The following is a 27,895-nucleotide window of genomic DNA, read 5'->3' on the forward strand; positions in this document are numbered from 1 at the left end:
TTTATCTAATATTGGTCTTTAAACATGGAGTTTGAATAACAGTTTTCCTAGCAATAACAACCCCCCCTCTTCTCCGCAAGCTATCTAACCTACACGTTTCTGTAAAGTCTTCATATTTAACACTCAAACAATTGATGTCCCTATAGTATAAACAGGATAGATAATGAATATAAGTGGGATAGAAAATTAATCCTACTTGCAAGGAAAGAGAGTCATAATTCACTTAGGCTTCTCAGCTCTTACGTTATGAGGTCTTCAGCTAACTCATGGGATCCATTCCACATCCCACAGATGCTCATTATGAATTCTTTTTATGTGCAACATGTGGGGACTAACCAGTTTCATATCTCCTGGTATTAGCTGCAATCCAAAGCATTTTGTATTAAAACAGAATGCAAACACAGATGCTATTTAATACAAAGGATTTGAATGCAGTCTCTGTTTTAACATAAAGTTGGTGTGTCTTAATTTGCTTTGAAACAGCAATGGGAAGAAAAGTCAAGATGAGAGGATATTTTTAGATTAGGAGCCAGGCTTTGACTCTAAAAGGCACACAGTTGCATGGAAAAAGGGGAGACTGGCCCAGGTGACTGCTCTGATTCACGGAAGGTTGCAATGCCTTTGGAGCGAGGGGACAGCCTGGGATCTCTGCCCATTTCTGGGACGCTGCCATAGCCTTTCCAACACTACACACATTCTGGAGTGCTACTACCTGCGTTCTGTCCCATGGAGCTCCTCTTGGTATGAGCCTCGCTTTCCTCAGAAACGAGTTAGCAGCACGGCTGCTGTTTGTGTAAGGTGCAGTAACGCAGCGTGTTACTTTCTGCTCTAGCTGTCCACTCACTGGGCTGGCGAAGAGTCCAGCTCCCCACAAGCACCACGCTTTTCAGCTCCAGCAATCAGCAGCTTGGGGCTCCAGGTCCGTGGTTTCAGAGGCCCCAGAAGTGAGGCGATCTGGTGGGACCCTCCTGCAGGAGAGAGTTCTTCTGCCGCTCCCCTGCTGCCTCTGACTGGGCACAGCTGCTGGGCTCCCTGCGGGACGGGATCCTCGCCCCTCGTCTCCCGGTGCAGCTGCGGGAGGAGGGAGCAGCCCGCGCAGCACTCGCCGAGCACCATGGCGTGGAGGGCTCGGGTCTCCGCGTCCCCGCCACCGAGGCTGCCCACCCCAGGGCCGAGGCGAGGCGAGGCAGCCCTCTGGGCAAAACCGAGGAGGGTCCCGCCGACCCGCGCTAACGCCCAACTTTCCGCGCTTCCTTCCCGCGCCCGCTCCGCGCAGCGGCGCGGCCGGGCGCGCTCGGTGGCGGGTGGCCCCGACCGGGCAGGGGCGCGGTCCCGGCGGGCTGCCGGAGCCGCGCAGCGCCGCGTCCGGGGATAAGCACTTGGCGGAGGTGGATGAGGGCAAGCCCGCCCGAGCGAGGCGGGGGCTGCGCGCAGCCCCGGGAGGCACAAAGGCGCCGGGGAGTTGCGGCCCCGGGCCCCTCCGCCGCCGCTGCCGGTGCGGTGCGTGCCGCGCCCCGGGGGGGGCTCTGCCAGGGGGCTCTGCGCAGCGCTCGGCCCTATAATTGATATGTTGAAGCGGCAATAGGGATCAGTGCGTGCATAGACAGCACACACCTTACAAGTTTGACTCGCAATAACATTGCTGCACACTAGGAGGGGAGGAGAGTCAGCTCCCTAGAATAAGGAACAAACTCTGCCTTTGCACAAAAGCGGCGCATTTCCTCGCTTGTGAAAACCGTCCCTTCATAGAGAGAAAGAAAAGAGACGGAGGGGGGCTGCGGGGTGCCTCTAGGAGAGCAAAAGCAAGTTACCAAGAGCGAGAACTTGTGCAGCAACAATCCTCCACTCTTCCTCTTCTCCTCAGGACTCTGGGAGCAGGGATATTCCTCCCCTTCCCCCCCGCCTTCCCACCCCCCCGGCCCCCCCGCATAGTTGGCGCTAGCCCAGACTGTGGTCAGCCGCCTTTATTATTACTTCATTGAGACAGAGAAATCCTCTAAGACTTGCATTTTGGGTGGAGGGTGGGGGGTGGAGGGACGAGAAGGAGGAGGGAAAAAAGGCAACATTTGCTGCTCATCATTTTCACTGCACCGCTAAAGTAATTGCGCCCCCCTCTCTCCTCCCCGTCCCTCCTCAGCTTGGATTTTTCGCCTATATCTACAGCTCCAGTAGTATTCGACATACCTTTTTTTTTTTTTTTTGGTAGCTCTGATATTCCACTTCTCTTCCCAAATCTTCACGCGTTGCATGTTTGCAATTCGGTAAATTTCTCCCCCCCCTCCCCTTTACCCCTAGCCCCCCCAAACTCCTCAATCTCAGCCCAGCCGCTCACATCAAAGCGCCCGTCCTCACTCACAGTGGCCGCCACTCACTAATGGGATTGCAGTGTGCCTGGCTCTGCTGCTGCAGCCGCCGGAGGGAGAGTCGCTGCTGCTGCACCTCTTCGCCGACACTCGCCGGGTGCTGAGCCGCGGGGATGATCAGGATCTTCCCGGATTTCAGCGTGCAGGTGACGGCGGCGGCGGCCGGCGGGGCGGCCGGGGGGGTGCCGGCGGCGCCGGGCATGGGGCGAGCCGGCGCCGCGGCCAACGGCAACCCGCAAAACGTCCAGGGCATCACCTCCTACCAACAACGGTGAGCACCGAGTGGGAGAGGGGTGTGCGGCTCTTCCTGAGGCTCCCTCACTTGCTTTTTCTTTGTGCTTTTGTGTTTCTTTGTTTTCCTTTTTTTTTTTTTTTAATCTCTCCTTTCTGTTTGTTGCGGGGAGGGGGGAGCTTGGTTGGAGGGGAGGATGTATTTTTCTCTTTTTTTTTTTTTTTTTTTTTTACTTTTAAAAATACAGCATCTTTTAAAATGCACTGAGAAGTAAACACAATCTCCTAGTTTTGTCCTGGATGAGCTGTAAAGCAACAATAGGAAAAAAAAAAAGGAAAGAAAAAAGTGAGACCCCGGCATCTTAGCTTGGCTGCTGCAAAGTTTGGGATCCCGTCTGCTCATCCTTTCTAAAGAGGAATTTCTCAATGTCAATGCCTTGTGCAAATCCCAGTGTGTGGCAGCCAGGGGGATAATTGATCATGGTATGCTGATTGATAATTTTCTTTCAACCAAGAATGAGTACAATTTTCACTTGGGGTTGCACACTTGCAATTCCACATTGTAGTTTTAACAGTTTTAGCATGTCACCTGTTACTACAGGGAAATATAGCCGAAACTCTAAGTATACTCAGCACTGTTATTTTTTTTTCATCTTAAATGCATTCTAATGCAAATGCAGGAAATTCACAGAGAGCGCCTTTAGGAAGCAAAGCGTAGAAAGTTGGCAGTAAGTCATCACGAAGTTTAAAGACATTCCCCATTTGCCCTAACAATTCATCGATATATGCTGATACTAACATGAAGCTTAATTAATTACCTGACATTTCTTTATGTTTCTAAACCTGAAGTCTGAATCTGTTAGTTAGCTTTAGCATAAGCTCATACTCGTAGCCGAATCCTCAAAAAAAAAAAGTAGACAACAGATCTACTGAAATCGGAACAAAACGTTTACATTTCTCTAAAAAGGGCACTGCCTCGAGTATCTTGCTTTCCACTATTGCATTAAATTAAATACCGAGAGAAAATGCTGTATAATCTTAAACGTCCTAACTAAATATCCCTATGATGTAAAAAAAGAAAAAAATAGGAAGCTTCAGCATATTTCAAACTTAATTAGTTTAGGAGCCAGATTTAGATAACTGACCATTGCCTACTCTGTCGTTCAGCAACTTTTGTGTTGCTTCCCATAGTTTTGATGCCTGTGATAGAAAACGTTTGATAGTAACTTTTGTAGGCTTTATCAAATGAGAGTTAATAGGGAGCTGATACTCCTGAAATAAGCTCTGATGATACCTAAAGATGTTCTTAGCTAAGAAATATTTGAAACTAAGGAGGAGTCTTGTTTTGCTCAAGCAAACACCAAATCCTTCAAATACAAAAAAAAAAAAAAGAAAAGAAAAAAAATTAAAAAATATTGAACGTGAGAGTTATAAGGAACAGATTAAAGTTTCTTTCTTTTTATGGATTCTGTATGATTTTTGTCACTTATGAAGTATTTAAATTACAATGGAAACTGTCGGACACTTTAACGAGGAAGTACAGGCAGCAATCACAATAGTTTAGTCTGTGAAGTGGGGAAGTCAAGGGTCAGAAATGTCAGATTGGCTTTTAGACAAATGAAAGAGACCTCTGGAGACTTTAACTTAAACAGAATTATGTAGACAAGGCAGCATACGATTTTTTTAGTACTTCACGTTTAATAGTTTGGTTCTATCAGTCTGTAATCAGGAAGAACTTATAAAAGCAATGCTTCTCTGACAAACTACTAACACCTCTAATCCAAACAGTGCTTAATAGATATTCAAGTACTTTTACTACCACGAATCCAGACCACTCTGGATGCCTCGCACACTAACCTACGAGAGGAAACATTTATGCACTTCTTCCAAATTTTCACTTTATAATATGGATGAAACAGCATGGTTTACGTCGAACGATTTTTCTCCGCGCTTTCTCAAAACGCTTAAAATACGGCAGATACGACACCTCCTTACTCTATCGCCACAGCCAAGGAGACACCTGTTAACTTCTTTTTTTTTTCCCCCCTCATTTCGGAGGCGAGCAGACAGGACTGCCGGCCGGGAGCGGCATCTGCTACTCTGTGTAGGCAGCTAGCCCCCCCCGCAGCCCCGGTGCCCACCTTGCCGCCGCCCGGAGCGCAGCGGAGCGCGGCCCGGCCCGCCCGGAGCGCAGCGCGGAGCGCGGCCCGGTCCCGCGGCTCTCGAGGCCCGGCGGCCGCGCACGCGGGCGGCGGTGGCCCCGAACCGCGGGCGCGTCCCGGTCGCGCGCCGAGTGACGCCGCCTCGGTCGCTTCCTGCGGAAAGAAATCCCCCGGCCCCCGGTGCGCGGACGGCGCCCCGCAGCCAAACTTCCAGGTGTTCCGCTAACTTCTTCCCCTTGGCTCTGCCCTGCGGCTCGCACACGCTCTTGGCCCCCAGCCTCCTCCCTTCCCCCCACAAAAACTTTTGGAGTAGTGGCGGAAACGTTTCTCGTGAATAAATGCGGCCGACCTTCGGGGCTTGCCCTTTTCCCCAAGGAAGCCCGCTGGATTTTCCCAGGGAGCAGGATCAGGCCCGGGCATTTGTACTTCCAAGGGAGCAGCAAACAGCCACAAAGTTACCTTGGAGATGAAAAGCTTTTAGCGAACGAGTAATCTCTTCTATAAGAGCTAGCAGCGCTCGGGTACCCCCGGTGCCCTGGAAGGAACGATTAAGGTAGCGGTTTCTTTTCCCCGCTCCTTTACTTCATGATTAGTTTCATGATCTCCAATAAAACCCCGCAAAGTGCTACACCCTTTGCCAACAAACAGGGTCATCATTCTAAGTTCACATTTCCAGCATTACCCCTTTTTGTCTCGCTGGTACCCGATGCCCACTCTCAGGATGTGCGGGCGCGTTCTCGGAGGTGTCTGGGGAATGTGCGGGTTTCCCCCGGCCCGGCCCGTCCGGGCTGGCTCCGGGCACACCCGCGTACGGCCCCGGGGGTCGCAGGGCCCTCGCATCCCCCGACCCGCTGCTCCCACCCGAGCCCGTCCTCCACCGTGGAAGCCCACGGGTGACACGCTGCACGTGCCCGGCGTGTTCCCGCCGCGCTTCTGCGCCCGCGGTGTTGAAGAGACAGTCCCTGCCTCCCCCTGCTCCTCTTCGCTGCTGGAGCCCAGACTCCAGAGGAAGAAAGTGTGCGAAACTGCAACTGAGTGGCGTTGTTGCGCCGGCAGCAGAGGCTGTGTCCCCTGCACGCAGAGCGGCAGCGGAGCTGGGAAAGCAGCTGGAAAATGCCCAGAAATACTTTCACAGCGGTCAAGCCCGGAGATCCCTGACACCCCTCCTTCCCTCCCCCGCCCCCGCCCCGCCAGCCCGATGGCCTGGCACCCCGCGTAGCCCGGCCCGCGGGCGCGGGGGTGTGTGTGCGAGTGTGCGAGAGAGTGCGTGTGCGTGCGTGTGTGAGAGAGTGTGCGTGTGTGTGTGTGTGTGTGTGTGTGTGTGTGTGTGTGCGTGCGTGTGCCGCACCTGCCGGGCGATGCCAGCGGCCGGGCTGCCCGCCGGGGCTGCGCCGCGGCTAGCTCTTCCCGCCGCCGCCGCCGGCCGCCGCCGCCGCTGCCTGCGCTGGGCATGTCTCTGGGGCCGGCGGGGCCCCGGCTCCCTCCGCTCCTCGGCTTATGGACGGCGGCAGCGGCAGCAGCAGCGCTAGCAAGCAAGCGAGCAAGCAACCTGCACCAGGACTGCGCGGAGGAGTGGGAGCCCGCGATGCTTTGGCCTCAGTACTTTTCCTTAGCCTGTCTGGCTAACCGGGGCCATTGCTGCCGCCGCTGCTGCTGCTAGACACACAACACACACCAACATCAGGAGGGGGAAAAGTAAGGGAGAGAGGAGAAAAAAAAAAAAATCCCAGGAAGATGGCGCCCACCAAGCCAAGCTTTCAGCAGGATCCTTCCAGGCGAGAACGGTAACACTTTCTCTTTATTGAACCTGCAGCAGCAGCAGCAGCAGCAGCCGCCGCAGCAGCGCCGGGCCGGGCCAAGCCGCCGGCGCCAGGGGCCGGGGCTGGCTGCCATGCCGGGGTGGGGGGACCTGCCGCCGGCACCCGCTGCTCGCACAGCCGGGCACCGTGAGTTCCTCCTAGTGCGCACCGCCAGCCGCACGCACCCACACACACACGCACACAAGCACACACACACGCACACACACTCAGAACAAGCGGCGCAGCAGCGGCCCCGCTCCGGTGGCCGCACCGCTGCGGTGCCGGAGCCGGTGCTTGGCGGGGCGCGTTGTGGAGCGGGTGCGCGTGTGTGTGAGAGTGTGAGTGTGTGTGTCTGTGTGTGTGTGTGTCTGTGTGTGAGCGCGGGGCCGGGAGGCCCCCCCGGCGGCCCCCGCCGCTCGGCGGCCCTGGGGCGCCGCGCCAGGCCCGGCGTTCCGGGCGGAGGGGCCGGCCCCGCCGGTGCGGTTCAAAGTGCGGCTAGGCCGGAGCGGGGGGGCGCCGCCAGCTGCGCCCGCGGGGCTGCCAGGCCGGCCCCCCGCTCCGCCGCCGTGCCGGGCGCGGGTGCCCGCGGCCCCCGGGGTGGGCAGAGCGGAGCCGGTGCGCGGGCGGGCGGGCGGGCAGGGAGGCGGTGCGCGGGGTCCGGGGAGGGAGGCGGGGGGGATCGCGCTGCCCCCCCGCTTGGTTCCCGGCCCGCCGCCTGCCCCATGTACTTTTGTTGGGAGAGAGTGCTTGTGATTAATGTGCTCTGCTGGTGACACGAATTGCCCGTAGCGGATTTGTTCTAGTAAAGTGAATCTTTCTAGAAGTGACTGGTAGGAGACAAGAGTACAAGTTCATGTGATGTTACTTTGTGATTCTTACAAAAGTATTCAAAGCTCCATTGCTACACTGCGACGAGATATATGCCCAGAAGAAGAGCAGCCGGAGGGGTTTGGGGTGGGCTCTTTCCCTCCCTTTAGCGTTACAAGTGAACTTGAGTGTGAGGGGTGAGGAGGGTTGCTGTCTAGTTGGAAAAATGGAAATTACCGTTTAGATAGCCTTTAAAAGTAGCTGGATCATGTGTCAGTCGGTTTGTATTTTACAGCACAAATAAGTCTGAAAAATATTTAAACAAAAGTACTTCAGCCTTAATTTCATACTTGCATATTTTAGAATGATCAGCGTTTGTAGTACAGCTTCCAAACCCCACAGATTTTGTCTAAGTAGCTGTGCCATTTTTCCTAAGAAAGCAGACTGCGTGGTATAAAAAGCCTATATATCTCATATTCACCACTGAAGTGTTAGTGTGCTTGTCTTAGATGCATTAGTGTTAACTGTTGCACTTTGACAAGGCTATGTTGATATGTAGCAAAATTAGGAGATAGGCGTAATGGGAAAACAGTGCATCCTCAGATGTCAATGAGTTAACTACAGATTTTCATTTTGAACTATAAACATTTTAAAAAAATCTTCCTTCCAGTGGCTGCCAAGGTGTTTCTACTGTGTTAATAACACTTAAAGCAGCAGGTTTTTCTCCTGCAGAATTCTTTGTTGGAAAAACAATTCATATGAATAAGTCCTGTTCCCCCACAACAAACAATTCTGCTGTCTTCTTTCTGAGAATGTTACTATATTAGTGCTAAGTGTATTTGCCAGGATAGCTTCAGTAATCTCTCCAGCAGAAGCATATTTGTGTGCCATTTTGGGAATTTCTCTGAGATAGGAATCTTGAAGATAGAATTAATTTCTAGGGGAAACTTCATAGCCTGTGCATGAGTGCTTTCTTTATCACCTGTCTCCATTTGGCATTCGGAGAAGGTAAATCAAAGTGCGCGATTTGTTATTCTGCTCCACTTGAGAGCTGAACTAAATAACACTTGGTCTGAAATTCTGATTGAAGTTGTAGGAGGATATACTGTATTTAATTTAATGCCCTTTAATAGCATCTTCTTGTTCAGCTCTGATGCTGTCATTTTAAAGGTTGGATCAGAGTAGTTTTTCCCTGTAGGGAGTGGGAGGTGTAATCATTTCAGGGAAAAAGGTAGTCTAAATTCCTAGAACACTAATAGCCACAAACTTGGCCTAGTGTCCAAGAAGTTGCTTTTTGCCCTTAGGGTTCATGTTGTTATCACTCTGTACAGCATTCTGGATAGTTTAGGTTTAAGTATTGCATGTAGCAAGTTGATGACATTTTTTGTAGGAAAAATAATAGTCTGTTTATTCCTTAAAGTTTTGGAGAAAATGGATCAATGCTTAAATAAACAGATACTGATGTACATTTTATTAAAAGTTGTGTAATGTGCTCATGAAGTCTTGTGTGTAACTATTTTAGCTGTCTGTACACATCCTTTCATCTGTGGGAACCAAGATGTTTGAAATACAGGAGCATATCACTTACTGAAAGGGTTTTGCAATCTCTTAGCTACTGCTTCAGTAAACTAGTTCTCAGGATTAAGAATCCTCTAAATTAACTTTGTGTACGTTGTGTTTTCAGTCTTCACTACCGCAGGTATTTAGATAGATTGTGTTACATTTTTTCAAGAAAAAAATGTGCTTACAAAACAGATGTAAAAAGTAGTAGTCTCTGATATAAACAGGCACTTGAATAGTTTTGAAACTTTTTTCACCTGTTTAGGATCTTAAAAGGATATATGAAAAGTTACACACTTAGATTTGTTTGATTTTCTTTTAAATTGTGAGTGTTAGCAAATTTTACAGTTACAGCAACAGTTTAGTTTTTTCAACTGTGTGGATATACACCCAAGAAAATGAAATAGACAGAAGTGCCATGCATATGATATGCCAGCATTGATTTGTATAGCATATCATAATATTAGAGTGCTATTGGTTTAAAGTGAAAGAGAAAAAACCTTTATTTTGGCACTTTTTCTAGAGCATGAGCTTAAACATAGCAGTGATAAATGATGATATGCATTGTCTAACACTTGCTTTTATATAAATAGCTCCAGAAGATTGCTTAAATGATAATCGAAAATATGAAATAGGGTGGCCTTCATATCACAAGGCCAAGGGTCTACAAATGGAAAAACTGAAATAATGAAATATTTCCAAGGCAACAGACTGTCAACAAGAACAGTAATGCATGGGCATATCATAGAGCTACCAGAGAGGATATTAGATCTTACAGCTCTAGAGCCAGGAGTTATAATGACCTTTATTAAATAGAGCCCTCCCACATTACAACAATCTTTCTGATTTCTGATTTATGGATTAGCAGTCATACTACTCTTCATAATTTGAAACATTCTCCCACCATATTTGATTTGCTGCATTTTTCTCCACTGGAATCATACATTATTTAGAGCTTACATGAGAGTATTGATCAACAAAACTTATATTAGGTATTTTCAGTAACTAATAGGATTCTGAATAACAAGGTTTTGTCTGCAGCACCGTTTTTACATTCTGTACATACATACAGCACAACTGTTTTTTTCTTACAAACTATATCCAGTTAGCTTGTTTTTTAACAATTTGATGGCATTATATTCTAATGCTATACTATAAGTAAGTTACAAATAATTAGAGAATTTTGTAAACAGATTAGTACAACACTTAGAGCCGTAGGTGTTTTTAAGAGAATATGAGAATCTACTGTCAGCACCCATCTCTTTTTATTAGCATCTCACTTGAATTTCAGAGTCTAATATACTGGCAATTTCAAATCACATTTGTTTGAAACTTGGCACACAAGTTGCCAGCCCAGATGGGAATTTTACTGCAAGAGTGATGTAAAACAGTTGTTGAAAATTGACATTTTAGGTGTTAGTTTCATCACCATACTTCCTAAAAAGTAAAGAGTGTTTAATTTTTTTTTTTTGTTTCATAAAATGATCTTTATAACAATATCCTCTTTACTGGAAAATGTGTTCTAAGATAAGAATTTTGAATAACTGATACTGATACTGATCATGAAAACTAACTGTTACCATTTTATTAATATTTTTGGAATGATTCTTCTCTCACCCAGGTCAGTAGAACGAAGCCATTTAACCAACGTGGCAGAAGTTCATTTGTTAGCAATTAAGGAACTGTTTACTGTTATGAAACCATTTCCTGAAATCTCATCTCATGTGAATAAACCTTACATTCAGTTATTCCATCAGATCAATTTTATATTACTAGCAGTAGCTTTTGCAGGTATAAAAGCACCTCGGGTTTTCAGCATAGTCACGTCAGCATAGTCATGGCATATTTTATAATGAATCAAACAAACTTGTTCTGCAGGATGTAACCCTGGAAATCTGTTTACATATCCTTAACATAGAATATTTTTAAGGTACATAGCAAAGACTGCATTTTCACCCCATTAGTTTGTTTCTTTGGTCTGTTTGCTTATGCTTAATGTTTGGCTTTTTTTTTTTTGTTAAGAAGCTGCCAAAGATTTAAGGCCATGAGATGAAATGTTTTGAAAATTAATTTCAAAAGAATTACATTTTTTCAGAATAGGCAATTTCTTTCTATGTAATATTTATAAGGCTACTGTATGTTATCTTTAACATACAAAATCCCATTAGTGCAAATGAGGTGTGCGACTTTTTGTTTAATAGGACTTTGCATAATAAGGATAATTTGTAATAATATTGTATTTTGCTGCATAAGAAGATGTGCCATAGTAAGAATATAATAGTTGCTGCCACGTCTTATATGACTAGAGCATTGTTCTGTGACTAGCTCAAGCAGTGGTTTTGCAATACACAAAGTCCTAGTCAAATGAATAGGACCGTTGTGCCATTCATTTGAACAGGACTTTGAGTAGTACAAATATTCGTTAATTTTGTATGCCACAGAAGTATATTACTCAGGACAAAGAAGGTACAGTAAGGGTAGGATAGTATTTGTGTCTCTAACTTGGCAGAACTGGACCCTGTCTTTGGGAGAATATTAAGTTCAAGTTGTACCTTAATCTTTAGAAAAGTCCCAAATGAAATTATGTGCACAATTAAAGTATACTACAGAGAATCACAAGCAAGGATAAAAGTATTTTTAACATATAATTTAATAGATGTGAATTTTTCCTCAGAGAGAGAGCAATGACAAATATACTTAGTGAGAGGAGGAGTGAACTTTGCCTCTGTGTGTTATTGTAAAATGCGAAAGTCTCGAGATTGTCAAGTAAAAGCGGAGTGATTCTCAAGGAGATCCTGATCTCAGCCTGCTGCAGCCAGATACTGAGAGTTATGCCAGCCCTTACCCAGCACTACATGCAGGCGAGAGCCAGGCACATTAAAGAATAAGTGATATGTTACAAAGAATTTGAAATGAATTACTGAAAGCAGAGTTGTGAAGATTTTCTTACTAAGGCTATTTTCCCAGACTTTCTTGTGTGTTGCATGTTGGACTTTCACTGTTCTGTCATGTTCTGTCACTTGTCTGTTCTGGGAAACTTCTCATTGATGTCGGCCAGTGTCTGAAGAAGACTTTAATATTAATACTGAGTATTTCTGTAGATATGCTTCTTTATTTGGCTTTGCATGCTTCGAAAGGTCTGAAAACGCTGTTCTACATGTTTTACTGATGAGATAGTTACACACAAAAAATTCTTGAGAACTAGCAGAAGTGGCAAAAGATGTCAATGTTAGCATTAGGAATAAAATTCCAGCCCCCATTTTGACTGTGTATTCAAAGATTACACTGCCTTCATTAGAGGGATTTACATTTCTTTTACAGGCAAAACCTCCACTGAAATAAAGTGCTTTCAGAGAATGGCTTGATTGCAATTTAAAATTAGCTGTTAGCTTGATATATAATAGAAGTTCAACACTTATGTTAAATAATTTAAGTGGAAAAGTACTGTTCCATTACCTGCAGGCATGTTAGGTTTACATATGTATATAGTGAACTTAGGGGATATAGTCAGAATAATATGTATGTATGTAATCTACAATAATGTCCCAGGGGCTTGGATTTTCTGAAGAGCCTGTTGGATTTAGGCATTCAACACATACTGCATTTTAGTGAAATATGGGCACCTAAATTCTGTAAGCTCCCTTCAAAATACTTGCCTGGGAATTTTGTCTCCAACAGAAATTTAGAACAGGCTTCATTAGACATTGCATTGTTTTAAGCTGAATTTTATTGTGTAATAAATAGTCTTTGAACAGTCATTTTGGATTAAACTCTAAAGGGTTATAGTTTTGCTGAAATTTAGGCATGGAACTGTGTATTTGTATATCAGAACTCTATATTTACATATTAGAATAGGGGCTGGGGATGGGGAATATTCTTTCCCTCTTGCTTAAATGCCATGTTTGAAAGTCATGCACAAATTCACATTTACAATCAGTTTACTCACAACCTAGGCTTATATGAGTTAGGTGCCAAAGCTGTAGTTAATTTAGCAAAAGTATAATGTACCAAATTCTAGAAAAATGTTTGTTAAAAAGCTGTTTTTTCTTGGAGATGATGGGAAGCAGAATGTTTTACTTTGTGGGAAAAAAATGTAAGTGGGCACTTTTCACAGGTCAAGGTTGAGGTCAATAGAAAGAACTGAGTGACTGAATCTGTACAGTGCTGGCAGCAGGATTAAAAAAGGGAAAAAATATTGACAAAAAAAGAGAATAGCTGCCAGTGGTACTTATCCTTCAACATTCACAGATGAAAAAAATGTAGCTGATTTTATTTGTCTGACTACAGTTAGATGTAGGATTGGCATGTTTGCTTCACCTTTGCATAAATTGCTAACAGTATGGACAGGAGGTTCTCAAAAAGAACTGCATTTTAAAAAACAAACCCATTTTCTCTTGCTAAGCAACAAACAGAAGATGAACATAAAGAGAAAAACAAATACGTTGGGCTAATTTATCTATTCATTCCTTCTGAGCTGCTGCTCAGTTTTACAACAAAACTTAGATTTCTTGGGAAAAATCAAAAGTGCAGTAATTTTTCCCATTGGCTGAATGAGCTAGATAAATGGTACTCAAGTAGTTGTTTGCAGAATCAAAGTAGTTTACTAAAGTATCTTAATTAATTGGATGTTCACTTTAATAGTGAGGTTTCCTGTTTGTAGGCAGTGCTCTGTAACAAGAACCTATATTTGATACATAAATGATACATACAGTTTCAGAAGGCCCATATTTATTCAAGATCTATTTTTACTAAACAACTGTTTCAGATTAACAAACAACAGGAAATAAATGGAGGTGACAGAAAATAGACTTCAGATGGGAAGCATGATAGAAAAGATACAGCTGATTCCAGATCTGTCAAATATATATGCTGTTTCTTTTATCAATCACTCAATTTACGCTCAAATTTCCTAGCTAAGAGATGCTGTCTTTCCTTTTAGTAGTTTTTTTCTCCTGATTTTCCTCTTCATTCCTTTTTAATAGGAAGAAAAATGCTTCTCTACAGAACTGCACTTTTGAAACTGATATTCCATGCTTTTTAAGAGTAGTATTTCAAATTTTTTGGTATCACTTTCAAAAACCAGAACAAGAGACTGCAGGATGTAGCAAACATTGCAAATCTCCTTTACTTTCCCCCCAGATTATTTGACGTACTGAATGTCTATCTTTAGGAGCAGCCAGTATTTAGATTTTGGATTTAGAATTACTTTAAGAGTGATTTTTTAAAAAAATGTTTATTATGGTGCTACTGCAAAAAAAAAAAAAAAGAGATTTAAGTTCTATTCATGACTTGTTTCTTGTGGAAGTTATAATTTATTACAATATTTGTTCAATTCAAATAGGAAAAAAGTCCAAAGTGATTAAGGGAAAAAAATGTGTTTTAACTGACAGAAAATGGAAAGTTACTTTGCCTGAAAAACTAAATTAGAGTCCTTCAATATTTATTCTGCTTCTTACTAATTATGAGGAAAACTTCAGAGGATTTTCCACTGACTTATATATGTGTATACTGCAAAGTGCAGGCATATGTTGTATATTAGATAGATGCAGAATATGTATGTCCTTGAAAGGAAATAATTCTAGTTGCTCATCTTCAGCAAGCTATGTCTTACTTTATCTGAAGTTAAATGTGAATACATGTACTGGAATGGAGATTTTCTTTCCCTGTAATGCTGTGAGCGAAAAGTAGGCTCATCTTTTTTTTTTCTTTCTTTTTCTTTTTTTCCCCTTTTTTTTTCCTCCTCATTTTTATTGTTCTGTGTAAATGTAATTTGTTAATCCTGTGAAATTTGTCATAGATAAATTTGCTTGGATTATCTTGTCACCACCGTATCTGCATTCTTTTGTTCATTGCTTATTCATAATTTAACAGTCTGGCAGTGAGCCTTTTTGGGATGCTCACAAAAGATATATGACCTCTACCAGCTGCTACTATAACCTGCAGAATGCACAGCAAGACATTAGAAACGTGAGGATTCCTCTACTGATTAAAGTGCTCTTCATTTAAACAGTCTGTTCATAAGAATCTCAGGAATCTTTGTGGATAGCAATCTTGATTTTTCTTTTCTCAGAAAATTATTTCTAACATTTTCTTCTGAAGGGAAAACTAACATTGAATCTTAAGATGGTGATGCTTAGCTCTCAGATGGACTAATGGAAATTAAATCCCTCATTATATATGCCTGTGTATAGATAAATGTGTGTGTGTATTTACACATTTGCATATACCTGTACCAGTCTCTATCTATGCATGTGTACATATATATGTATTTCCTGCAGTTTTACAGTGGGAGAAATTAGTGCCTATGTGTGCTATTTTAAAACTAACTCATCTATAAGGATATTTTTCAGCATATATTACTATGCAGTACTAATTTACAGAAGAGTTATCCAGTTTAACCCTGCTTTAGCCCTAGTGTCTTAAGGACTCTATTGTGTAAATACTCAACATTATACAGTACATGAAAGACGTTAAATATAATGTTACTTGAAGTGTAACAACATTTTAGATTTTCATTATTCTCCTGACTCAGTTTAGCATATAAATTTTTCCCTTTTTCACTTATTTTTTCTTCTTATCTGCAGATCAGCTTGTGAGTAATGGCTAGTTTTTACCTCCCCTTTGTGCTGGCACATGATTATAGTTCAAAATAATTCATTGCTAATCCATGCAGTATTGGTTCATCTCCATCACTTTGTTTTGTGATTAGAGCCTCAGGCCTGTAAGAACATCCTTCTGCACAGTTTTCTATCCTGATTTTCTTTGACTGCATCCCATTTTTTAAGTAGTTCTATCATTACTGCTCACCTACCAATCCTATTTAATTTTTAAAAGTGTATCAGTTAAAAGAAATTAATATTTTGTGGGGTTATTTTTGCAGGGTTTATGAAAAATATTTGTTTTCCACTGCAGTAAGTTTCCAGCAGTGGTGTGTATAGGTCTTGGTTCATCTCAGCTGATGATGGAAATCTGACTTGAGTTTCTCATTTTTCCTTAGCAGTCTGAATTTCCTCTCTACTTACTTACATTAGGTGCCTCAAGAAGTCCAGAATCTTAAAAAGAAACATTGTTTCTTTCTTGAAACAGACTACAATAGAGTAGAAATTACTGTCTTGTCATTTTCGACACAACATTTCAAGCAGAGCTGGTGTAAAATAAAGCTGAAAGACGAACTTTTAAAATATATAGGGCGTGATCCTACTATGATCACGGTGGTTGAAGTGTCTGTTTATTGGGTCAGATATGAACTGATGTGACATTAGAACTGGGCTTATGTGATATAATGATATTGTACTTTGATCAGATTTACACTGAATATTTCCAGATTTTGAAGATAATCCATAATTTTATTTCACATCAAAAGATGCTAATTTCATGAGAAGGTCATCTAAAAGATTTTTCAAGACTTTGTTTCAGCATTGAGTAGTCCTGTGTTCCTTTTAATAATTACTTTCATCTCATTGTAGCCGTGTGTTTGAAAGTGTAGGTCAATAAGGATGATCGCATTCAGAATTTCATGATCTGTGTAGTGGAACAAATTGAAAGCAAAGCCTGTATCAATCACTGTGAAGGGAGGGTTAATTGTTACTGCTTCTCAAGCCTCTGGACAGATAAACCAGTAATGAAATACTTATTGCTCTGATATGTGAATGGTTAAGGATGAAACAATGGAAACAGAAGCAGTCTTCAAAGATAACAAAAACCCAAACCAAACCAAAACATACCCCCCAAAACCAAAAAAACCCCAAACAAAAAAAAGGCAAAGAGAAAGAATATTTTGAACTAAAGTAAGATACTATATATGCTGTGTATGAACATCTTGAAAGTAATTTTGTTTTCATCTAATAGAGCCTTCTAGGAATGGTGTAAGACAGTAGAATGTATAAGGTTTCTAAAGCAGAAATAAAACATGAATTTTACAGCTTTTATTATGCAAACAATTTAAAAGGTTTTACATTAAGCCTGGACCTTAGGTAAAAGTAACATTTCTACATTAAATGCTTTCTTTTCTTTTCTCTGTTTTAATTTGTGGTACCTTAAAGTGTTTATTTCTTTTCTGTCTTTAAAAACACAGCTGTATTTACTAAATCAAGTATGTTTTGTTTTCATGTGATGTTGTTTTAAAGCATTTTGCCTACAGCAAAGCAGGACTCTGAGTGTTTAAAGATAGAAGCAGAAAAATAAAAATAAGTGCAAAACCAAATTACGATACTACAGTAAATATTTAACTATTTCTAGATTGTGAACTTAACATTTTAAACATCTGTTAGTTACTTATATGTTGAAATATATGCAAAAATATTTAGCCAAATTGAAGTCTTAGGCCCATGACAATCATCTCAACACAGTGGGTAGTTCTGAAAATTAATGAGAATGATAATACTGTAAAGACTGTTCCAGAGTTTGCCCAAATTCATTATCTAAGACTCTTGTTAAGAACATCTCAAAGAATTTTAACCAGGAAAATATATTAGTGGTTCAAAAGCATTTTTCAAAATGGTGATTTATAAAAGTACAATGGAATTATATATGCAATAGCTGTAGTTAGAAACACAAATAACACAGGAGCAGCACATTATGAAGGAACATTTTCCAATAGCTAGAGTACTTGGCTTTAATTTTGTCTGTAGGTGTCAAGGTTTCCTTAACAATTTATGTTTTGAGATGAAGGAAATGAAAAAGTGCAGGCAACTTATAAAAAAAAAAAAATTGTCTCATTGTTAGCTACTTAATGAGGCCTAGATCTGCTTAAAAGCTAAGCAAAGTAATTAATAATTTCAGAACTTGTATAAACATCTTTTAGCACTTCGAAACATCGAAAAGCACTTTCAGGAGGAAGGGTGATGAGACACATCTTTAGATTTCTCTTCAGAATGTTAAGAATTTCCTGTTGCCTGTTTCCTGATGGGATTGACGCAGCTGTGTATCATATGGAATGAAAGAGGAACCAAGTGCCTGACTTTGTTTTATTCAAGTCTTCACTTAAGAAAATGTATGTGTTGATTTTAGCTCTTTTTTCAACACATCACTGATATGAATGCTATGCACAAAATTGCCCAAATGGGAGCTAATTATAATTAATTTATCTTTTTTCTAAGGGACAGAAAATGTTAATAAATAAAGTATATCAGTTAGAATGGTGGTGGGTTTTGTTTTTTTCCCTTTTTCTTTGCTGTGTGCAATGAAAAAGAGAGAGCTTGGAAGATTACTGTTATTTCCATTTGTATTTTCAGAAGTAGTTGGTGTATAGAAGTATCTGTGAGTATTTGCATGTGCACGCGTCATTGTTGGAAAACAAGTTAGTTTATAGAGTTTCTTACTCATTTTGGCTATTGTGTAATCACACAGCCTCTCTACAAAACATCTGTCATGGGAGGTGGGAATGCAAAATAGAGAGGAATAGGAGGATCAAAAAAAATTTAAGTAGTTATTTTGTTCTAGCCTGTTCCACTTCACGGACCAATTCTTTGAAGACAATCCAGGGTGGGAAACTGTACCTGTTAAACTTTTTAGTAATTTCTTTCTCTGGCAAGAGAAAGCTTAGCAGAAGACAGCAGATGTGGTTGACTGATCTGGGAATGGGTCACAAAAGGCGATGCAGATCCATAGCAGTGGGGCTGCCCTTCCGCTTGTGTCCCGGTTCCTGGTGGAGCCTCGTAAAGCTGTGTGCTGCTCACTTCGAGTTGGAATTCATAATAGCTCAGGTCAATATGATCTTCTTCTCAGAGGCTGTATAAGGCAAATTCAGTTGCTAAATAAAAGCCCTGGGTATTGCAATACTATGAGTAAAGCAGCTTCTCAGCATCCTACTACGGCCCTATGCTACTGAAGCAGGAGCAGGCACAGTGCAGAGTGTGTGGCAGTGATGGGCAGCAATGCTGAGGGCACGCTGAAAGGCAGAGCAGAGGCACATGTGAATCACTTCTGAGACTCTCTCCAAGCAAGATATGGACTTCTAAAGATCACTTTAATAATTGTAAATTGCACTCCAAATCTTAAGCTTTGATTCTCTCAGTCTGCCAGCCAGCTGTGAAAACATTTGACCATGTCCCTGTTCTTTTTGCCCTGTGACTTCTTAGCAAATGTCATCTTTCTGCTGCTTTTGGATACTTTGATCACTTCTTCAGCATATCTTTTGGAGGATCTTTCTCACTCATTACTCAGCTTTGTGTGGGAGTTCTGCAACATACTGTCTCTCAACCACCCCCCTTTTTCCCCCCTTATTCTGCTGTTCATCTTTGCATAATCTTATGTGGAAAGACAATTTAAGTATGATCTCTTTGCAGATGATTCATAGGCTTATGGTGTATCTATCTCAATGAAAATGTAGTCTTGCTTCTCTGTCATCTTCTTATTGCCTATTTTAGATTCCCTTACTCAAAACAGATCTCCTAGAGTTCTTTACAAGCCCTCCCTCTACTTTTCAAGTTAACATTGCTGTATTGCCTGTTAGGGGAGGTCTGTAATTTGGCAGTCTCACTGATACAGATCTCTTGCCTGTAACACAGTAGTTAAAAAGGCAAATAGATTATTTGGTGTGAGTAGTAAAGAAATAGAAACAAACTGAAACCATTCTGTAAATCCAGTGTGTGAAATCTATCTGTGGTGTGTATTTTTGTTTTCATTATTTCAAAAAGATACTGTAGTTTGAGATAAGGGCATAAAGGCTGATGAGATAGATGGAAGCAGTTTTGCCAGAGGAAGAGTTAAAATAAAATACTTCCTCTTGGAAAAGAGATGACTGAGCAAGGCCTCAAGAAGGTAGTTGGGGAACAAGTATTCATTAACTTTAATACTATGAGAACAAGGAAACATACTGTGAAATTCTCAGGAAGCACTTTTAAAACATTTAACAGAAGCTGTAATTTTTTTTTCTTTTTGTTTTGTTTTCATGGCTTTTCTGTGTGCCTCCCTTCCATCCTACCATGTAGCATGCAATTGAGTTGCTCAGTGGAATTCCTCGCCAAAGGGTGTTTTAGAGGTCAAAATACAACAGGCTCAAAAATGCTTCAGGCTTTCCCTGTTACATCTCTGAGGAGCTGTTAAGTGTGATGGTGATGATGCAACTTCAGGAAGTTTTTACACAGCTGACTGCTGGATGCTGACATGGAATATCATGGGAAGGGATGCTCTCTCTGCTATATTGTTTTTTTTACTGACCTAGTGTAACTTTTGTTCTATTCTGAAGTTCTTTGCATTCAGACTGCATCAAAATCTTGCAGGATTTTTGTGCCTAACATTCCTGCTGTATGCTTTCCTGCCTATTCTTCAGTTAAATGCTCATCCTCACTACCATAGAGAAATATTTTTTCTCCAGTCCTTACTATCCAGAATTGTCTTACAGAGATAATTTTCAGAGTGACAGACTCTCACACTGACCATGTCTTTTTTGTCCCCCCCTAACATCTCTTCTGGTATATGAATATTAGTATTTTGCCCTAAGTTTCAAGTCCTTCTTCACCCAGCTCCATCATATTATTTCTCTTTATCAAGGTTTTCCTTCAAGCTGTAACACCAGCCCTGTTGCCTGTTTACTATTTTGAAACACACATTTGTTTTCTACCTTGTGCTTGGACTGGAATTCCTTTGTAGCATCACCTTTTGGATTCATCTTTCTTCCCAAATTGTTCCTTACTTGAAATGCCTACAAAAGCATCAAGCTACTTCTAACTAGATATCATTTCTTGTGATACTAGCTGCTGTCATCTTACTGCTTCTAAATATTTTCCTATCTCTTATTTTATACTTGTTCTCTAGGATTTTGGAGACTCGGGGCAGGGGTTTTGTCCTGTGGTACTTGGTTACATAGTGGATGTGTTAGTACTATTGTTGCTGTTGCTAAAATGAGTGTTTTATTAGTGTGCTTGATTGATCTGGGATGATGAGTTCCTGTAAGAGAAGTGATGTCTTTTAAATGTGTTAAGGTGTGAAAAGCTTTTATGAAATTCAGGAGATGGAACAAATTAATGTCAGAGTAATCCACTGAATGTTACTAAATGCATATTTATTTGAGGAAATGCCTGCACTGAAAATGATTGGATGGAGACTTTGGGTGTGTATTATATATGCTGTCACTTTTCTTATGTTGTTCCTTGCAGCTGCTTGTGAGGATTGTTGGAGATGGGATACAGGAAACACTAGTTGACCCAGTACTCCTGTTCTTGCATTGTTGTGTAGAATGTTTCTGGAAGCTGTAGCAAATCTCCTTGGTGATTCTCTTGCTTAGAAAATTGTTGAAGAAAATGGTCTCAGTTAAATAGTTTTGGCCACCATCATTTTCAGTGCATTTCATGAATGGATATGAGATGTGTCACAGCTTAATTACCCTTCCTACCTAATGGGTTTTTATCTCATGTTGATATGATTAAGAAAGACCTTATTTGGACTGTATGGACAAGGCATCATACCATACAATGCCTAGGAAAAAAAAAAAAAGAGTGCCTGCTTTGAAGAGTTCATAGTTTTAATTGCTGTTTATTCTTCATTTGTTAGAAAGGGTTTGCTGTAACACAGTTAATTTTACACTCCTATTTGAAGTTTTTTTTTTTTATGATCAAGCAAAGTGCATATTAAACAGATTGAATTCATCAAAATTAAATGCTTCGATATTATTTTTGCTTGGTGAAACCCCAATGGCATAAAATTAATTGCGGTGCTGACTTGAAAATTGCAATGAACATGTGTGAACTTCAGCATGTATTATACTTTTAGACCAGGATGCAGGCTATTTTATACATGATAAAAGTAAACAAAATAAAGTAGTAGTGATATGGGCATGAGTTTAAAGGACATGTAATCAAAATATGCATTGATCACTTTTGTCAAAGGTATGCAAGATCGGAGCCGTGTGATTTCTGTATGTCATTTTTTGAGAAATAACTGATTTGTGATAATTGTTTTCATAAATATCTAAGTTTGCATGTAAGTAGAGATAAGTTATCATGTATGTGAGTTTAGTTAATTGTATGCTCAAGTATTTGAAGTCATATATTTCAGTTGTATCAATGTAGACTTGGTACTACTACAAAAGCTTCAGGTTCATCTAGGTAGCTGCAGGTATACAATTTGATCTTCCTTGAGTTCTAGCTTGAAATAATTCCTCTTGTTTTGATTGGTTTAAGGAAAGGGAGGTGAAAGATGAATTGTGGGATGCTGTTCATCAGGAGGTTGGAATCCATAACTAATTGTATAGTAGTGGTCTGAAAACCAAGTCTTTAATCAGGAGGAGAAATTTGGAGAGTTCCAGGAGGGGAAATTGAAAGTTGGGTGTGCACATTTCCTGTCACCCTGACAGGGAAAATGGTAGCTGAATTCTAGAAGATCATTGTGTAGAGTAGACTTTTGTGGAAGATAAATACAGCTCAGAAACCTACAGGAATGTGTTGGAAAGAGAGTGAAAGGAAGCTAGATTCCTTCCACAGCAAATTTGGAAGTGTAGGAAACAGTTTGATTTCTTTTCAGGTTAGAACATCTATCACCAGTCTTGACCAGGGCCTGATTTTACTGTATAATGCCATGAGAGGCTTAGGCTATGACTTGCTTCAAATCACAAACAGCTGAGGTTGGCAGGAACCTCTGGAGATCATCCAGTCCAACCTCCACTGCTGAAGCAGGGTCATCTGCATCAGGTGTCCAGGTCTGTGTCAAATTAGGTTTTGAATATCTCCATGGATGAAGATTCCACAACTTGTAGAATCAGCTGACCAACTTGTAGTGTATGACCACATCATGGCGAAAGAGGTTTTCCTAATATTCAGTTGGAGTTGCCTGTATTACAGGTTTTGTCTTCAGCTCTTGTCCTAAAACTGTACACATCTGGAAAGGGTCTGGCTCCATCTTTTTTGTAGCATTCCACTAGACAGCTGTAGACAGGAATGTCTTTATTTCACCTCCTGTGCTTATGGATGAGCAAACCCTGTTCTGTCAGCGTCTCACAATAGTGCAGGCCTCTTTGTGTCTTGGTGGCTTTTTGCAGTGGCTTACTCCAAGAGGTTCCTGCATTTCTTGTCCTGGAGAGCCCAAACTGGACTGAGTGCTCCTGGTGCCATGTCCCAGGTGTTGGAAAGAGAGGGGCACCTACTGCATACATTCTAGTTAATAGAGCTCAGGATGCCATTGGCTTTCTTTGCTGCAGGGCTGCACACTAATGATGCCCAGCACAGCCCTGAGATGTGATGTTTTGTGTGGAGTACACCCGCTCTGAAATTTTATAGCTGTCTAATATGAAACACTGATTTTTTGCATGTTAGTGCAGTATAGTGAATGCAAATTTGGAAACAATAATGTTAAGGATGGGTCAGTAGCAGCAGTAATTTTGGGTGGCCGAACAAACCCTGATTAAAAGATACACCACAGATGATGGTCAGTCTTCAACTATGATGAAGTTTGTTATATCTGATATTAAATATTATGTAATTGAGTATATTGAGTTTAAGGTGTAGAAATTCACCTGCATTGAAATAGTGGGAGTCTAGAAAATAAAGATTAAACAGGAGTCTTTTAAAATGTTTGGGTCATAATGGATATATTATGATTATAATAGAGATCATAATAGATAAATCATAAAATTATGGCTCTAGCACAATCCATAGGTGATGAGTATCAGTTATTTTCTAGAAGGAAAAATCAGAGGAAGGTACTAATCGGAAGTTTTGTTTTATATCCAAAATTATGCAAAATTATTTCCAGTTCCAGTGTTCTGGGAACTGTGGAATTTTGTTTGTTCCTCTACTACTTAACGTTGTGGACAGGATTAATCAGAAATGGAAGCATGCTACAGACATTCTTCAGCATCAATGGTTCATGCTAAAGTCAGTGTCTGCATATTTTTTTAATTGCTTATAAGCTGTGCCTTGGGCATCAAGAGGGCTCCTACCACTTGGGATTTTTTTATGGTTACTAAAAGTATATCCCTAAGGACTGTGGAAGAAACCAAGGAAGTCAGTTCTACATTGCAGGTGATAGGTAATTTGAAATAAGTGAGAATTTTTCAGAGGTCCGGTGACAGTGAATCTGTAAAAAGAAGTCCACTGGAAATGGAAATTTGACAGGAAGAAAATGGGATGAAAAGTTTGTTTCTACATAAGAAATGGGTGCATGAGAAAATTGCAAATAGCTTTTAAAAACGCATAAAAGCTGAAGCCTTTGGTTAGCTCTGTCTGATGTGTCTCTAAGAGATATGAGGTGCTTCAGGAATGGAAAAAACAAGATTAAATATTAAATTTTCCCTTAATTGTGCAGAAATATTTTGCATCAAGTTGGCCATATAGAAATGAACAAAATAAAGTCAAGTAGATAATTTTTAACAACTGCTCTGGACATTAAAAAAGAGCTTCTGTGATCATTTACCACATCAAAATCTGATTTTTAACCACTGTTACATATCATGTCGATGCTTATTATTTCCTGGAAATAGACTTATTACAGGAAAGAAGATATTGTTTTGTGGGAACATCAAGCTGCTGGAGAAATGCCTACTCTTCAAATAGGCAGCACACAGATTTAAACATTATTTTTTAAGGAGGGCATTTTGTTTTTGAAGTGAATCATAAAGGATTACACTGGGTGCAGAACATGTGAGACCACTACCCATATAATTAGCTGCTGTTTTACTCTGCAGTCAGATGATTTCACTGTTTGTTTCACATGTTAAAAGGCTTGCATGTCTGGTGCTTGCTTATGTCCTTACATTTGAAAAACTGTGCTTGTTTGTGGGAGGGCAGAGGGCTGAAAAGAAATGAAGAAATTCTCTGGGAAAGCTGACCTTGGTAAAGAAGGAAATACCTTCATGTTCACTAAGGAACTGGGCTTCATTTGTGAAACAGAGGGTCCCAGATGGAATCTCTCAGGTGAAAAGTTACCTTCTAAGTAAAAGTGTTGTGGAGTCTTACATAGTTGTACAGAGCTGCACAGCTTTTGCTAGAAGGGCCAGATAAAAGTACTGAAAATTTATCACTGTAACCTGATGGCTGGATTGAGGGTAGAAAGGGTCTTTTGATCTGCAGGAGGAAGAAAGGAATGTTAGTTGGTGGGCGCAGCATTTTTCTGGAACTCTCTTTAGCTTCCATTTGGAATTATTTGAGTCTGTATGTCCTGTGGACACTTCTTTCTTCTTTTGATCCCATGGGCCAAAATGTCCAAAGTATCCTGATGAAGGTGTATCTGGCTGTGCAGTGAGAGCACACCTGTGTTGCAGCTCCAGGGGCTGTCTGCCCATCCTTTGGTGATAAGATGGGGCTCCCCTTTTTTTAAAGAGCCCAGGACATGGGCAAGGATGACATCCATTGATGATTGACACCATCAATGTCCATTGAATGGTTTGGTGAACTGGATTGCTGTCCATATACTCTAAGCTCTTTTAGTGAAGGAGAAGGCAGGAGGCAAGATCAGATTTGCAATGCTTTGTCACAGTAAGTATTCATGTGTAGAAAAAGGAGAAACAGGGATTTGTAAAGTGCTGTGTGTTTCTCCAGCAAAGCAGTGGGATGGAAGAAGGTGGGGAAGGCTGAGCAGGCATTACTCAATAGCAGGACAGAGTGCAAACAGGAGACCAAGCCTTGAACACGCACTGCTGTCCAGCAGCTGGTGCTTTAAGCATCTTACTTTCACTTTGAAAGGTAAAATATACTATAATCAAAGTCTGAAATAAGCACCTTTAAAAAGAAAAGAAAATTGGTATGCTTTCTTGCTTTTTGTGACTTGATGATTTTTGTGTTTTCCATGACTTTTAAATTAGAGGGTGAAGCCTGAACTCTCTTACAGGTGGACATTACAGGCCCAGCTCCTTGTTGGTAAACAGATGTGGTATGCAACATGAAACTACTTTTATTTAATTTGTAGAATTATGTCACAACAGAGTGAACTAAAATCATCATTCACCTCTGTAGATACCTGCTCTGGACAGCTATTTTTAACAGATTTCCTTAGCTGAGTACTAGTGATGGCTTGTTAAACTGAGGCCCAATAGAATAGGTAGTTAAAAAATCTTGGGATGGATTTAGAGAACTGTGAAGATGCTTTAAAGGATTTAAAAGATGTGGAAATCATCAAGATGCTGAAAACTTTTTGCAAGAAAGAGTAGTTTCATCATTAAAATAGCACTACATAAATTGCTTAATAAAGTGCTAACAGGATATTTAAAAGTGTGTCTTGTAATAATACCTGAGATATTCCTCTCTTAAAGAGATTGTTTTAAGATCACATGTTGACAGACATGTTTTTAGCAGTGATTGTTACTACATCAAACTTGAAAGTTTTTACCTCTAGAGAGCACCTAAAACTTTTCCTAGCAAACTCCTTATTAGTGTAAAGCAATGGATTCCAACAGATCAAGAGAAAAATGTCATTTTTTCATAAGGCCAGCAGCATTAAAAACACAGAATTTGGAGGTTTCATCTCTATGGTCAGGTTCACAAAAAAAAGTGATTGTCAATATACATTTCTCTGCATCAGATTTTTTAAGATCATGTAATCATCTGCTTTGCTGACACTATTTATTTGAGTTCTTATTGAGCTATGGATTTATTTATTTGTCTATAGAGATAGCAAAACAACTAATCAAAATAATATAGAGCTAACTTTTCATAAAATATTACCACTTGTGTGAAACTTAGCTAGAAATATAATGATAAAGATAAACCATGACAACTCTTGATCACAAATAAATTATTAAAAAGAATCCCTGGCTGCCTTTTTACAATTAAAGGTGATGAAATTTATGAAGCAGACTTAAGTTCTACATTTTCAAAAATATGTAAACAAATCCTGTCAATTGTTTTGTGCTAACCATGAAGTTTTTAATTTCTCAAGTAACTTGCCAGTCAGACGCATGTTTTTACATATTCAGGTTTTCTGGTTGAGGCTAAATAAGGCAGATGAATAAGTATATATGTCTTATATGTACAAAATATACATATATAAATAAAGGCACCTCTTGTGTAAGAGATCCAGATATTAACAAGGGCAAAGAAAAGTAGTAGTGGCAGTAAGTTCATCACAAATAATTTCCTTCCCAGGAAGCACAAAGCTTCTCTCAGAGGCTGTGATTGTGAGTGGGGAAGTGGTGTGTGGCAGAATGTGCTGTGATGAAGTTGTTAGTGTTTACACTTTTCTTATTGGAAGGGTGTTCATTACTGCTCTAGTGATGAATTTACTACTGCACAATGTAAAATAATTTGGCAGATGCATTTTATTTAGGTAAATGAATATAAATCAGCCTCCACTTTTTTTTGAGAACTTAGCTGTGCAGCAGAAATATACTGAAGCTTTTTAAATCTTTCAGTGGAAAATGTTAGTTTACAGTTTAGAAGAAAAAACTTCAGGATGTCTGTTGATGGACAACATTTTGCCTGTGCAAATGTAAAGAGATTGCTGCAGTCAACTGAGTTATCTGAGCTGATTAAGAGAGTGGAAATAATTAAATATATTAAACAAACAACAGCAAAAAAAGAGAGGTTACTATTGTAAGAATTATTCTAGAAATTAAAATTAAATCCTGGAACAGTTGAATTTCTTACCTGTAACAGTACCTAAAAAATCTAGTGATAGTTCTTATATAAATGAGGTCAAGTACATTATCAGAGGAGTTTATATATAGTCACAAAAAATAATTGGAATAGGAAGGCCAACTTGTCAGATATACTGAGAATTCTTAGAAACTAAGGGGTTTGAATGAAAATCTGGGTGACTCTTAACTAATCTTGCACATAGATCAAAATCCAAGCCTATCCAGAGAGATTTGATTTGATCCACTGATATTAAAACGTTGAACAAAGAGGCAGTATCTAATGTTCTTCCATTTAAAGTGGATTTAGTAGCAACAACAATGTCAAAATGATTGAAATTTGCATTTTCCAGGCTTTAGGATCATACTGGGAATATCAGTGTGGATTAATCATGAGCTCTCTTTTCTTTAATAGAAAGTATTAGTATATGACGACTTATAGAAAGGAACCAGAAAAAAGGTGTAAACTGT

At 40.7% G+C, this 27,895-nt stretch overlaps 1 protein-coding gene across 8 annotated transcripts in view; it reads left to right on the forward strand.

Moving 5' to 3' along the window:
• The first annotated feature begins 1,973 nt into the window (after positions 1–1,973).
• Positions 1,974–27,895, forward strand: part of NPAS3 (neuronal PAS domain protein 3) — a 594,777-nt gene continuing 568,855 nt past the window's right edge. For 2 of the 8 annotated variants that reach the window (XM_030950330.1, XM_030950332.1), the window contains exon 1: positions 1,974–2,634. In XM_030950330.1, the coding sequence (XP_030806190.1) occupies positions 2,477–2,634 (158 nt within the window). In that variant the 5' untranslated portion in view covers positions 1,974–2,476. Of the gene's footprint in view, positions 2,635–6,188; positions 6,541–27,895 lie in introns of those variants that run through there. The other 6 variants (XM_030950337.1, XM_030950333.1, XM_030950331.1 and 3 more) reach the window with 5 other exon arrangements.

The sequence above is a fragment of the Camarhynchus parvulus genome, chromosome 5 (assembly GCF_901933205.1).
Source record: "Camarhynchus parvulus chromosome 5, STF_HiC, whole genome shotgun sequence".
Classification (NCBI taxonomy): Eukaryota; Metazoa; Chordata; class Aves; order Passeriformes; family Thraupidae; genus Camarhynchus; species Camarhynchus parvulus.